At 41.9% G+C, this 13,718-nt stretch overlaps 1 protein-coding gene across 3 annotated transcripts in view; it reads right to left on the bottom strand.

Moving 5' to 3' along the window:
* Positions 1-13,510, bottom strand: part of Stk26 (serine/threonine kinase 26) — a 71,665-nt gene extending 58,155 nt beyond the window's left edge. Inside the window, exons 1-2 of one of the 3 annotated variants that reach the window (XM_004653971.3) lie at positions 13,362-13,510; positions 13,090-13,243 (exon numbers count right to left, since the gene is read on the bottom strand). In XM_004653971.3, coding sequence (XP_004654028.1) covers positions 13,090-13,131 — 42 coding nt within the window. In that variant the 5' untranslated portion in view covers positions 13,132-13,243; positions 13,362-13,510. Of the gene's footprint in view, positions 1-13,089; positions 13,244-13,310 lie in introns of all 3 variants that reach the window. The other 2 variants (XM_045140741.1, XM_045140742.1) reach the window with 2 other exon arrangements.
* Between the last annotated feature and the right edge of the window lie 208 nt (positions 13,511-13,718).

Below are 13,718 nucleotides of genomic sequence, written 5' to 3'. Positions count from 1 at the left end.
CTTGCTTGCCCATCAAAAGTAGATGGTAAGCATACTTCTGAATACACCACAGATTTTATTGCAGGGCACTAAGAACTCAAACTAGAACTGACCTGGAAGCCTCCTCCCTGCTGGCTAGCTGCCACAGTGCTGAAAAGAGCTATGTAGGCTGTTGGGGAAGAAAATTCACAAATAGTCTCACCCCACAGTAGCTGCTGAGGCCTGATTCCCCAGGGCCCACGCTAGCCAGATGCACAAGGGGACACACCATGCGTCTGGAGTTCGTTTGCAGTGGCTGGAGGCCCTGGCGTGCACATTCTCTCTCTCTCTCTCTCTCTCTCTCTCTCTCTCTCTCTCTCTCTCTCTCTCTCTCTTTATCTCCCTCCCTCCCTTTTTCTCTTCTCTGTCTGTCACTTTCAAATAAATAAATACAAATAAACTAAAAAAAAATTTTTTTAAAAAAGAGGCCAGACTGCTGGGCTTGCGTCAAAAAATATAAACAACAACAGCAATAAAGAGACAGTAATGGAAGGGGATTCTGATCAAAATATACTATATACATGTATGGAAATTGCAAATAAAAGTTTTTAAAAGAAAAAGTTAAATATATATACCAAAAATAAAGTATTAAATCAACAAATAAAAACAGAAGTACTCTACTTACTGCATACATGGGTCAATGAGAAATGATAATGAGACTGGACATTTTCTAAGTTGCAAACCTACCTGGATAAAGGAAAAATGAAATCATAGGTAAGAGCAAGATTGTTTGGAAGCTGTCACAGTTTGACCCAGTTGTGTTCGTCTTCTTGGAGGGATAATTGGCAATCTTGTTATTTCTATCTCTCACATTTTCCTCTGCTATCTATATCCAAGCAGGGTTCTCGGGTTTCCATCTTGCCTCTGAACAAAGTGTTACTAATTGCTTCTGCTGCCTGTCTGACCAGCACTTCAAATTGAACATTTCTAAAACCCGAAGTGAATCGCTTCAAAACACAGCCCTCGCTTTGATTCTTTTTTTTTTAATTTTTTCTTTATTTATTTGAGAGCGACAGACACAGAGAGAAAGACAGGTAGAGGGAAAGAGAGAGAATGGGCGCGCCAGGGCTTCCAGCCTCTGCCAACGAACTCCAGACGCGTGCGCCCCCTTGTGCATCTGGCTAACGTGGGACCTGGGGAACCGAGCCTCGAACCGGGGTCCTTAGGCTTCACAGGCAAGCACTTAACCACTAAGCCATCTCTCCAGCCTCGAACCGGGGTCCTTAGGCTTCACAGGCAAGCACTTAACCACTAAGCCATCTCTCCAGCCCCCTCGCTTTGATTCTTGACCCTCCCACCATGCTTCTCCAATTCCCACATTCAGTTAGTCTCCAAGGTCTGTCAACAGCTTCCTTGAGAAAGGTTCTGACCAGCCAAGCAGCTGGGAACTCATTAGAAATGCAAATTTACAGCCCCCCCCCAGACCTTCACAGTCACAAACTGTGGGGAGGGGACCTAGCAGTTGGGGTTACAACAACCCTCCAGGTAACCTTCCTTTGAGGGTTGCCCTAATGCAATTAGCAACAGAGCCGCCTGTTGAGGTTTGGGGGCAGCTTTTATTCACAAACACCCATCTTGCTGGAAAACTCCTGATAACTGATGGAGTAAAGAATTAAAAATGCCTTAGTCTGGCATTTAAGGATAATTACGCTCTAGCCCAAACAGGTCACGAAAGTGGGCACCTACCTCAAACCTGTGTTGTAGAAGGAATCTGGAGTGTGCCATTTTGTGTGATTTCGTCCACATTGTCACTTACTCTTGTTTTCAGATAGGGTCTCAATCCAACACAGACTGATCTAGAACTCGGTATGTAGCCCAGTTTGAACTTGAACTCACAAAGCCTTGTGCATACTGAGAGCTGGGATTAAAAGCATGCACCGCACCATCTGGATTTCCCACTCTCTCTTTTTAAGGGGCTAGTTAGGGAAGGCTACTCTGCCTATTAGCAAAACGCGAATGCTTGGAATAAACGCATTTGGTAAATGCTAGCCTTAAACCAGTCTTCCCTGGGTTGCTATTCTATCACAGCTATTTGAGATTCACTGGTGTGATCAGCATCATAAAATTTCTCAGGTACGTGGATAGTCATTACAGTTCATGAACATCTTGAAGTCAGAGACTCATACCTTTCTAGATTGAGTCAGGCCCAGTTATTTCATAAAGATTAAGTATATAAAAACACTAAACCTACATACACCACCACGATTCAATATGGGCAAGACCACTATAGTACCAGTTTACAACTTGGAACATAAGAAGACTCAGAGTTAATTTCACAGAAAGGATTAAAACAGAACCCAGTGAATGAATTTGCTGTTTATCCCCATGGGGCCAGTAGCATTACAAAGCATACATTTGCAATATGCCTTCTTGCTCTGGGGCTGCTAGACACACCATAGTGTTCGATTTTTCTATCACCATACGTAGGAGCATGCGTGCATGCTTTCCTAGTTGGTTTCTTTTGTGCCTCTGCTTAAAGTTAAGGCAGGCAGCAGGAAATTGAGACCAGTGAGTCCAGACCCTTTCCCGGCCTTTAGAGGGCAACAGTAACGATGAAGCACAGGTTTGGGGAAGAAATTGACTTTATGGTCTCTTGCATTAATAACGACTTATACCCCACCTGATTATCTATGTTATCTACCCCTCTCCCATCATCCATTACTCTGTTATTTAAACTGGACTGCATCAAATAGTTAAGCCTGGCTTAATATACATGCTGTAAAGTGATATGTCCCCAATCCAGTAGTTTAATGGAAATCTGGGGGAGGGGGAGATAAAAATGCACTAACAGAGCAAGTCAAAAATGCATTTTCAAAGAAAATTCTGGATGCTTCTACATGTCCTTGAAGTATTTCTTCCACCTGCCAAAAATTCACTCCTAGGATTATGTTACCAGGCACCTGGTAGAGTAATTCACTAGCATGCTTAGAAATATCCTAGCATATCTAGAGTGGTATGAATTTCAAATCCACTAAAACTTCATTAAGTTGATACTAGGAAGCTGTTTCTATAATCCAAAGCAACTGTTATTCTTTGGCTAGACACCCTATTGTTCTGTAATAAAGTTTTTAAGAAAAAACTAACGATGGTTGATGTGACTGTAATGTGTTTCAGTCTTCTGCATTCTAAATTAGTAAGGTCTTAGAGACCCGCCCCTCCACACACATACTTTTTCTTAAACAGGTTAATGGTAGAGGGAGGAAAGGCCACCATCACAGAATCTATGCTAAGATCACAAAGAAAGTTTGAAATGTTTTTCTGTAAACATTTCCTTGCAGAAAAACACATAAACACAATGCCTTGGCTTCTCAACAACATACTTGTGAAGTCTTGATTAAAAATGGGGAAGAATGAGTACATTAAAAGTATGTTCAGGGGCTGAAATACTCAATGGTAGAGCCCTTACCTGATATGTGCAAGGCACTGAGGTTGATGAGAGACAGGGGAAGGGAAAATGAGCATATTTTCAATGCTTTCATCTCTTCCAGCTAAGCTGTCTATAATTTCTTTTTACTCTAAGGCTCAGAAAGCATGAAGCACAATTTCGTTCTAATTTTTCCAGACTATACAAGAGTCTGCCATACTCATGGCTAATCTGATATTTGGGGACATGAATCATTTAAATCCATGATCATATGATAAATGAAGGGGAAAAAAGGACAGTAGGCTGCTGTCAGGGGAAGGCTGGAACAAGTCCAGAAAAGGCTGGGGCGAGTTCCTGGCAGCATCCTGTAGCTGTCTCTATCCCCAGTAGGAGATGAAGAGTGGCGAACAGGCAGGCAGAAATAAAGAAGGAAGACACGATCTGTTCTGAGTCTAAGTTCCTCCATTTTTCTGAACCTGCATATCAGATGTTTGCCTGAATCAAAATGAAGCTTAGGGGAGAGACATGGGTTGAGCTATTCAGCAATATGCAGATGGCCTTGCTTTTAAGTTCAGTTTTGAAGGTATAGACCTTTACGATCATTCTTCCTGTTCCATGAGGTTGTTGAAAGGAATTAGATAATACCTTTAATAAATATTTGATTGTTATAAATATGAATTCAGCGATGTGGCCATTACCATATAGCACCTTAGTTAAAAGGGTAGGTGACTGAGAGATGTACCTAAGATGGAGTCAAATTTTAGTTGTGGGTATTTAATTGATATTTTTTGTTTGTTTTAAAATGAGGCACTGAGGATTCCTTTCAGTAGCTGAGTGGCAGAACACTTACTTAGCATGCACAAGGCCCTAGGATCAACCTCCAGCACTGTAAAATGAATAAATAAACATGTAAATAATGACTTCATGGCATTCCTCCAAAGACATTTTTTATGTATGTGTAGCAGAAAGTCATTGAGTCTTAATTATGAGAAATGAGGTTTGCTACATCACACCTAATACTAGTGCTAATTTTTATCCTTTTAATTCGATTTTAGCAACAAATAAAACCACTTAAACCACTACTGCTTCAGAAGATACAACTCTGTCAAAAATTATCATCAAGGGGCTGGAGGAATGGCTTGGCAGTTAAGGCACTTGCCTGCAAAGCCAAAGGACTTCGGTTCCATAAGCCAGATGCACAAAGAGGCGCATGCATCTGGAATTCATTTCAGTGGCTGGAAGCCCTGGCACTCCCATTGTTTCTCTCTCTCTCTCCTCTCTCTCTCTCCCTCTCCCCCCCACACAAATAAATAAAATAAAATAAAAAAGAGTTGGACAAAAATTATCATCAAGATGTCTGAAATTCTACTATAAGACTTCTATGTCTTTAAGACAGGATCTCTGAAAAAATATAAACATGTTGGGAAAGTCCATATAATGAGCCATTAATCAAAAACACTTTAATATGAATGAAATTATTAGATTCAAATGTGACAGCTGGGACAAACAAATAAAGAAGTTTCAACAAAAATGTTTAGGAGAGAAGAGTACAGAGAGGAGAGAGATATGGTAGGTACTGTCTGGGTACCAGAGGAAAAAGTCCTGAAGTACTAATGAAAATTACACCTAAAAGGAAACAGAAAACTAGAAGACATGAATGCTGAGGGAGAAATTTCTTCCAAAGAAGGAAGCTCCTCTGAAATCACCCCTGGATACTAGGAAAGACTTTTTCTCTGTGCATGGAAGGCAAAGAAATGAAAGCCTCAGGTTGCAGAGAGATGTTTAGCTCACAAGTACATTATACTGGGCATATAGCATCATGCATTAAAATCGTTTTAATAGGGCTGGAGAGATGGCGTAGCGGTTAAGCGCTTGTCTGTGAAGCCTAAGGACCCCGGTTCGCGGCTCGGCTCCCCAGGTCCCACGTTAGCCAGATGCACAAGGGGGCGCACGCGTCTGGAGTTCGTTTGCAGAGGCTGGAAGCCCTGGCGCGCCCATTCTCTCTCTCTCCCTCTACCTGTCTTTCTCTCTGTGTCTGTCGCTCTCAAATAAATAAATAAAATTTTAAAAATATTTTAAAAAAATCGTTTTAATAAGTATAGATAGTCTATATTGTGCACATATAAATGTTTTTATGATCCACATAATTCCAACATTACTCAATATATTTAAAGAAAAAACCTTGGGCTGGAGAAATGCCTTAGGGGTTAAGCGCTTGCCTGTGAAGCCTAAGGACCCCGGTTCAAGGCTCGGTTCCCCAGGTCCCACGTTAGCCAGATGCACAAGGGGACGCACGTGTCTGGAGTTCGTTTGCAGAGGCTGGAAGCCCTGGTGCGCCCATTCTCTCTCTCTCCCTCTATCTGTCTTTCTCTCTGTGTCTGTCACTCTCAAATAAATAAATAGAAAAAAAAAGAAAGTATTAAAAAGAAAAAACCTGAAGAGGAAAAATTTAGAAAAGTCTAATCTATGGTGCATTTATTAACCAAGTCTTCTACATGCAATTCGTAGATAATGGTATGAAGAAAAGTGAAATGCATAGCCCATGCCTCCAAAAAAATTACAACCTAATTTCGGATACCTGTATGACATATATATTGAGAGAAAAATTAAGGTAGCATATAAATTAAAGACTTCTCCTGACAACATATATATATATATATATTAATAACTATAGAGATCAACCAAAAACAGCAAGTATGTGTAGCTCATCACAAGATTTTGGATCTAACTGAGGGCAGTGGGCAGGTCAGAATTTGGAATCAATTTTTTTAAAAAAAAGTGTGCTATCAACCAGGAGAAAGATGAGATCAGGAACGTGTTTTGTGCAATTATCCTAGCATTGTTTTGCAGCAGAAACAGCCTTACACGAGCTCAAAATATACTGAGTTAATTCATCATAATAACCTCTCATTGAGGCACAGGAATTGCAGCTTTTATTAGCCCCAATTTTATAGACCATTTGTGCAAGGTCACTGAACAAATGAAAGGCAGAATGAAAACAAAAACAATACAGTATGATAATATTAGCTGAATACTTAGTACCAGCCACATTACATGCTCTCATTTTCTATTACTCAAGGAGGGGAACTACATGATGGACTTTTTTTGTTCAAGTACTATTTCTAGACCTTCCTTACTGTTGAATTCACATACCATACTATGTCTAATTCCTATTTACTTTCCCCAGTAGCCTGCGGTGCACAGCTCCTAGCTTTAAACCTTTCAACTGTTCCCACCTCTCCAAGCTAACAGTTGCCTTGAATGACTTTGTTCCAGCTGATTGTCTGCCATTATCATTATCATCTTCAATACTTCTGCCTCAAGCACTCAGGGACAATGATTTAGGTACCTAAATCCAAGACAATTCTTCCCACCTCAAGTTGCAAATCTCATTAATCTTCTTTAAAGAAATAGGAAGGTAATAACACCACGTGCTAAAATCTGATACCAAAAGAAATCCCTGCAATCCAGTCTTCCTGATGACAATAAAGAATTTTCCGCAGTTAACACTCAATTCAACTTCTTGTCCCATCCCAGGAGGGCCCTCGCTTACAAACGCTATTTCTGATATTAAGCACCATTTACTTCTTAAAATTTATTTGTTTGTTTGTTTGTTGGCGAGGGCAGGAGCACTAAGAGAGAGAGAGTATGTGTGCCCAGGCCTCTTGCTTCTACCAACGAACTTCACACACTTTGTAGGTCTGGCTTTATGTTGGGACTAGAGAATTGAACCCAGGCTAGCAGAATTTGCAAGGGAGTGTCTTTAATCACTGAGCAACCCCTCAGCCAATTTTCACTTGTGTTTAAAAAAATATTTTATGGGCTGGAGAGATGGCTTAGCAGTTAAGGCGCCTGCATGCAAAGCCAAAGGACCCAGGTTCGATTCCCCAGGATTCATGTAAGCCAGATGCACGAGGTGACACATGCATCTGGAGATTGTCAGCAGTGGATAAAGACCCTGGCATTCTCATTCTTCTCCCTGCAATCTCTCTAGTAAATAAATAAATGAAAAAAAATTTTTTAAATAAATGAAAATATTTTTATTTTTAAGTAAATATTTATTTATTTATTTATTTGAGAAAGAGAGACAGAGGAGTAAACATGGGCACACCTGGGCCTTCTACCACTGCAAAATAACTTCAGACGTATATGCCACTTGTACATCTGACTTTACATGGATACTCGGAAATTGAACCCAGCCCTTTAGGCTTTGCAAGCAAGTGCCATAAACCACTGAGAAATCCCTCCAGCACTCCCTTTCACTTCTTTTTTTCAAATATATTTTTACTTTTATTTATTTATTTGAGAGAGAGAAAGAGAAAGAAAGAAAGAGGCAGAAGAGGTGGTGAGGAAGGGAAAGAGAGAATGGGCATGCCAGGGCATCCAGCCACTGCAAACAAACTCCAGACACATGTGCCACTTGTGGATCTGTCTTATGTAGGTCCTGTGGGATCGAACCTGGGTCCTTTGGCTTTACAGGCAAACACCGTAACTGTTAAGCCATCCCTCCAGTCCCCCTTTCACTTCCTGATGGCTCCCTAGCTTTCCTTTTCAAGGTGCACAGCACATGTTAGATCTTCAGTAAGTATCTCATAAATGGCTATAGTTCCAATTCTAAACTAACTACTTGTTGCACATTTATAATTTGCCATTCTATTGATACTTGAAAATTTGTACATCTAGAATAGAAATTAAACTTTTCCTACCAGATCTGGCTATTCCTCATTACATTCTTATTTCTTTTACATGGGACTTAATTCTCCCAGTTCCCCATGGAAAATGTCACAAGTACTTCAATGCCTTTAAAAAAAAAAAAGCAATTATTTTTGAAAGAGAGAGAGAATAGGCATGCCAGGGCCTTCAGCCACTGCAAACAAACTCCAGATGCATGTGCCACCTTGTGCATCTGGCTTACATGGGTCCTGGGGAATCGAGCCTGGGTCCTTTGGCTTTTCAGGCAAGCATCTTAACCCCTAAGCCATCTCTCTAGCCTGACTCCTCCTTTTGTAACTAGCTAATTACTAAATTGAATGAATTTCTTTCCTTCATAATACTATGGAGGCAATCTGTTAATATCAGATTTGTTGCATCTACAGAGTTAGGACTATCCCAGTGAAATAGCCTCTATACATCAAACTGCCTTAAATTGCATAGCTATCCAGTAGAATTTTCTCTTACTGTGCAGAATTTTGTTTATTAAATATCTATTGTACAGAAATGTTGAGAGGCTGAAATATTTCCCTAGTGTTCATGTACCACTATGATCTGGAAGCAATCCAGTTTTCCAAAGTTTTCTCTTAGTATTTCTCTAGGGGAATTGTTCATCATGGCTCAAGAGACTTTATCCCACTCTCAAAGATTGTGTGTGTGTGTGTGTGTGTGTGTGTACTCACTTCCATTTTGAGGTAGACTCTTGCCTATATACCTATGTATACCATAGCACAAGGTATTTCTTTGCCTGGAAACGCCCTTCCCAATATGGATCCTGATAATAATATACTTTATGGTAAATTTACTTTCTATAAGCCTTCAACTCTGCCAGTCAGAAGCTTCCATTATACTTACTGTAACTTCACAGATTTGGCATCAGCTACTATTTCATGTGATACTTCTGACAACACCCCCCCCCACACACACACACACACTTTTTTTAATCTTAAGAATAAGTCATATTTCCATATTGGCCTTTCTCAGAACCTAGTATTAGGTTCACTAATGCTAGGCAATGTTTTCAACCTGTTAGCTAAGGGGTAGAAAAAAATCTTCCATAAAATCTTCATTAGTCTGGACTGGGGAGATGGCTCAGCAGTAAAAGGGACTTGCTTGCAAAACCAACAGGCCAGGGTTCAATTCTTTAATACCCACATAAAACCAGAAGCACACAGTGGCTCATGGATCTGGAGTTCATTTGCAAAGGCAAGAGGCCCTGACATGCCCATACTTTCTCTCTCTCTCTTTCTCTTTCTTGCTCTAGCTCTCTCTGTGTGTCTTTTTTGCACAAATATATTTTTAAAATATTTTTTTAAATTCACGAATACTAAAATTTCTTTTCTGCAAATATCTCAAACAACCATTGTTATATTGTAACTCCTTGATCACATTTATATTTTTATATATTATTATTTATATTTGAAACAAGGAGAGAAAGAGAGAGAGAAACAGGCATGCCAGTGCCTCTAGCCACTGCAAACCAACTCCAGACACATGCGCCACCATGTGCATCTACCTTATGTGGGTTTGGGGAGTTGAACCTGGTCCTTAGGCTTTGCAGACAAGTGCCTTAACCACTAAGCCATCTCTCCAGGCCATTTTAAAAATATAGAAAAAGAGTCCTTGACCACATTTAAAGGTACATGAAACCTAACTTTAAAATTCTTGGGCTGGAGAGATGGCTTAGTGGTTAAGGCGCTTGCCTACAAACCCAAAGGACCCGGTTCAATTCCCCAGGACCCATGTAATCCAGTTGCATAAAGTGGCACATGTGTCTAGAATTCAATTGCAGTGGCTGGAAACCCTGGTGTACCCATCATCTCATTCATTTTCTCCCTCTCTTCCCCCCCCCTCTCTCTCTCTCTCTCTCTCTCTCTCTCTCTCTCTCTCTCTCTCTCTCTCTCAAATAAATAAATAAGAATAAAACATTTTTTTAAATTCTTTAAGCAAAAACCTGTAAAAGTTCTTTAATGAGACACACAGCATAAAGCATGGCAAACATAACATTTTCTTTACTCCATTTCAATATCTAACTTCTCCCACTGATATATAATGAAAGATTGAAAAAATCCATTTCAAGTATTTATTTTCAAAAATACTCATGCAACTTTTATGGGGAACTATCTTATACTTTTAAGTATAATTTTAACTGTAATCTTCAAAGACAAAAAAGATTCTAAATCATTGAAGGTGCAAAGAAACAGGTTTACTGGTTTATTATTTTTCAAGGTTGTACTTTAAATAGTGTCCAAGAGCTTGGTTCTTGGGATGGAAAATCTCTTTAGCTATGCCCTAAAAAGTAAGCACAAATTAAGTCCAAAAATTCATACCCTCAAATTTGGTGTAATAGGGCAAATTTTTTCATTGCCACAACATTCACAAATATCAACAATATGAGTTTAAGTAATTAATTTATAAGGAAGCATTTAAATTGGACCAAATCCTGGGTTTTCTTTCTTCATTCCAAGTTTCTTTTTCTATTTTAAACCAGTGGCAACAGAAATGTCTTTGTTTGAGAGTCGGGAATGCTGCAGTCTTAAGTGATAGAACAGGTAGCTCAACTTCTAATTCATGTCTCTCCTCGAAGGGAGAAAAACATTGTGGATAAAGTAATTTTGTTTTTAATTTCTGGAGAAATCATTTTCCATCAATCTTTAAAATTCTCTAAAATAATCAGCTAAAAATGTACAGGCCAGGTATAATTTTACCCTGACTTAAGGAACTAGTATACATTAATTTCAAGATCACATGGCAAATTCAAGTTTTCTTATTACTCTAAAAGCCTAAAAGTTGCTTGCTTCCAATTGACCAAACTATAGGAGGATGTCATGAGCTCATGATATATTTCTGCATTTCATCTGCAATAGTTTTGCAAAAGAATACTAAAAGTGGTCTAAGTTCAGAAGTCACACGACATGCTGTGAATATTTTGAGGGTATTTTATAATTTCAGCTATGGAAAAGCTTTTATGGTGCAACAAGCGCTTAAGGACCACATCTAGAATGAAGACTGAAAGTAAGTTAAGAATTCATTTCATTAAGATGGAGAGAATGGCAAATAAATCGCCCTCTCTTCTTTGCTGGTACCGGGATGACTGCCCTATGCAAATTAGATTTGACAAAGTAATCACAACTTGTAGAAGGCATAAGATGCAAGGCAAAATTTGTAATTCAAAATGTGTGCTTCACATCCTAGCCCCACCTTCATTAAGATTTAAAAATTCAAGAGGTAACCAACTCAGATACGTTAACAAGGTAAGGAGCAACAAGAAATAGCACACACAATTCCTATACCATAGAAATCAAATCCAAGTCAAGACCAATGAAATAAAAAACAGAAACCCTTTGCTCTTGAGCACAGAGTTAACCAGAATCGCAAACTTGATGAACAGGAGAGGATGCACGCAGGCAGGCAGGCACGCACGCACGCACGCAGGCGCCTGCACACAATGGAGAGACGAGCGTGGAGACGCTCAGCAACAAACGCACGTAACTTGTAACTTTTACTCTCTGCATAATGGAAAGCGGAGCACGCAGATAAAAGTTCACACTTTCTTCCAAATCCTTAGCAAAGCCGTGGCTCATATTGCAAACGACTAATTCTCTTGATACAATCAAAGGCAGACCTTGAATGAATGGGGTGTGGAGTGGAGTGGTTAGCTAGGGAGGAAAGACCTCGAAAGTTTGAGGCACTTAGCAAAACTTGAATGGATTAACCTTTTTTAAAAAGACCCTGGTACTTCCTAGTTCACATGTCCCTTCCTGTCTCTCCTTTAACTTCATTAAAGATAGAAAACTTCCTGGGACTCAACTCAGACTTGCCCTAAATACAGCTAAAAGGCCTGGTGCTTTGGGCGCACCAGAAATCCTAGGCTAGGTATATGTCCTACACAAACAGCCTCTTTGAGAGGAAAGGATTTTAAAAACGACTTTTGTGACCATGCATAAAATGTGATCAATTGCGAAGGAAAAATATTAATTCCGTGCATCGGTCAACAAACTGAGGCCCAAATCAAATGCTTTGTTTGTATGCTACAAACATAAGCTATGGAGTATTCGCGATTCTTTTTAACTGGGAAAATTTGCTTTTTGAGATGATCATGAGGATCTTAAACTTAGTGTTTATTTAAGCCTATGACCTATTCAGAAATAGTTTGTTTAGGCGATCTACCTGGGGGGGGGGGGGTCCAAACGCGAATGCTTTAAAATTTTCTTAACATAGCTTTTCTTTAATAAAATGAAAATATAACAGGGACCAGGGGCTGGATAGATCTTAAATTAAAAGTCCCATGCACAGGACAAAAAACTTCCTTTGAAGACAAGAAACAATCATCTTATGGGCAAAGTTGGGAGAGGGGCCTGCGAAGTTACCACCTGGGTTTCATAGAATAGGACCCTGAATTTCTCACCCTACTGTGGGCTGGGCCAGCTGGGGAAGCGAGATCCACCTTCTTTGCCCATAAGCAGCAAGGAAAGGTAATAGAAGGCATCTGGCTCTTAGCTCTAAGCACACAGGAAGAGCCCACTTCAATGCCACCTCGACCCCCGGTCTCACTGTGTGTGTGTGTGTGTGTGTGTGTGTGTGTGTGTGTGTGTGTTTGGGGAGACTCAACTTGGACACTTTAGCTCACAAATTCCAAGACACATCCATCTCTTCCAGCTTAAGTTCTCCCATCCCCAATCTTCCAACCTTGCCACTCTCAACAAGTGCAGGTGGGTGAGGTCTTGGCCTGTTTTTCTACATACCCCCGGCCCTCTGGGTTCCAACTCTTGCGCGCCCCACTTTCTCCCAGTCTTCCACCTAAGCAGAGCACCACCTAGCCCGGACGCAAGGAAACACCTCAAGCCTGACTTCATGGTCACCTGGCCGGAGATCGGGGGGAGCCCAGCCTTTAGGGGATCCCTGGGGGCCGTTCCGGGTCGCTGGTGCACTGCGCGGGGCGCACGGGGGCTCCCGCGCGGTCACGTGGGCGACAGGGGCGGCCTGGGCTTCCTCACCTGCATCCCTGGCACTTGGACAGCCACCGGTGAGTGGGCCATGGAGGCGACTTCTGCTGTGCACTGCTTCGGTGGCGGCGGAGGCTCCTTGAGCTCAGGCAGGCTCCTCCTACGGGGGTAGCTCGGCAGCACTCCTGGGCTTCTCAATCGGGGCCTGAAAGGACACAGTGGGGTGAAGTGGGCTGGTGAGCGCGATCGTGCCTCCCACCACTCCTGCTCACCGACTGCTTAGGTGGGTGGTTCGCGGCGCCGCTCCCCCGGACTCAGTCTACCTTGCTGGCACCCGTGGGCCGCGGTCGTCGGCGCCTCGGGAGCTGCTCTCCTGCCTGAACGCGAGGCTCCCGGTGCGGCGGCGGCAGCAGCGACCTGGGCTCCAGTGATGCCGCTCTTCTGCGCCTCGCCGCTTTAGGAAGAAGAGGTGGAGGCGCCCCAGCCACCCGCCCGTCCGCCTAGCCTGCGAGGCGACTGGGGGCGGTTCCGCCTTTGGCCCTGCCTCCGCCCCGCCGCGGGGCGGCGTCGGGGAGGCCGAGGCTCCGGGCTGCGCAGGGATTTGGCCGGGGCGGCTGGAGCCGGCCAAGCGAGAGCCTCTGTGGGCAGCAGAAGCCCGCGATGGAGAGACGGGGAACACA

This window comes from Jaculus jaculus, chromosome X (assembly GCF_020740685.1).
Source record: "Jaculus jaculus isolate mJacJac1 chromosome X, mJacJac1.mat.Y.cur, whole genome shotgun sequence".
NCBI classification, from domain to species: domain Eukaryota; kingdom Metazoa; phylum Chordata; class Mammalia; order Rodentia; family Dipodidae; genus Jaculus; species Jaculus jaculus.
This window is presented reverse-complemented; position numbering and strand designations above follow the sequence as displayed.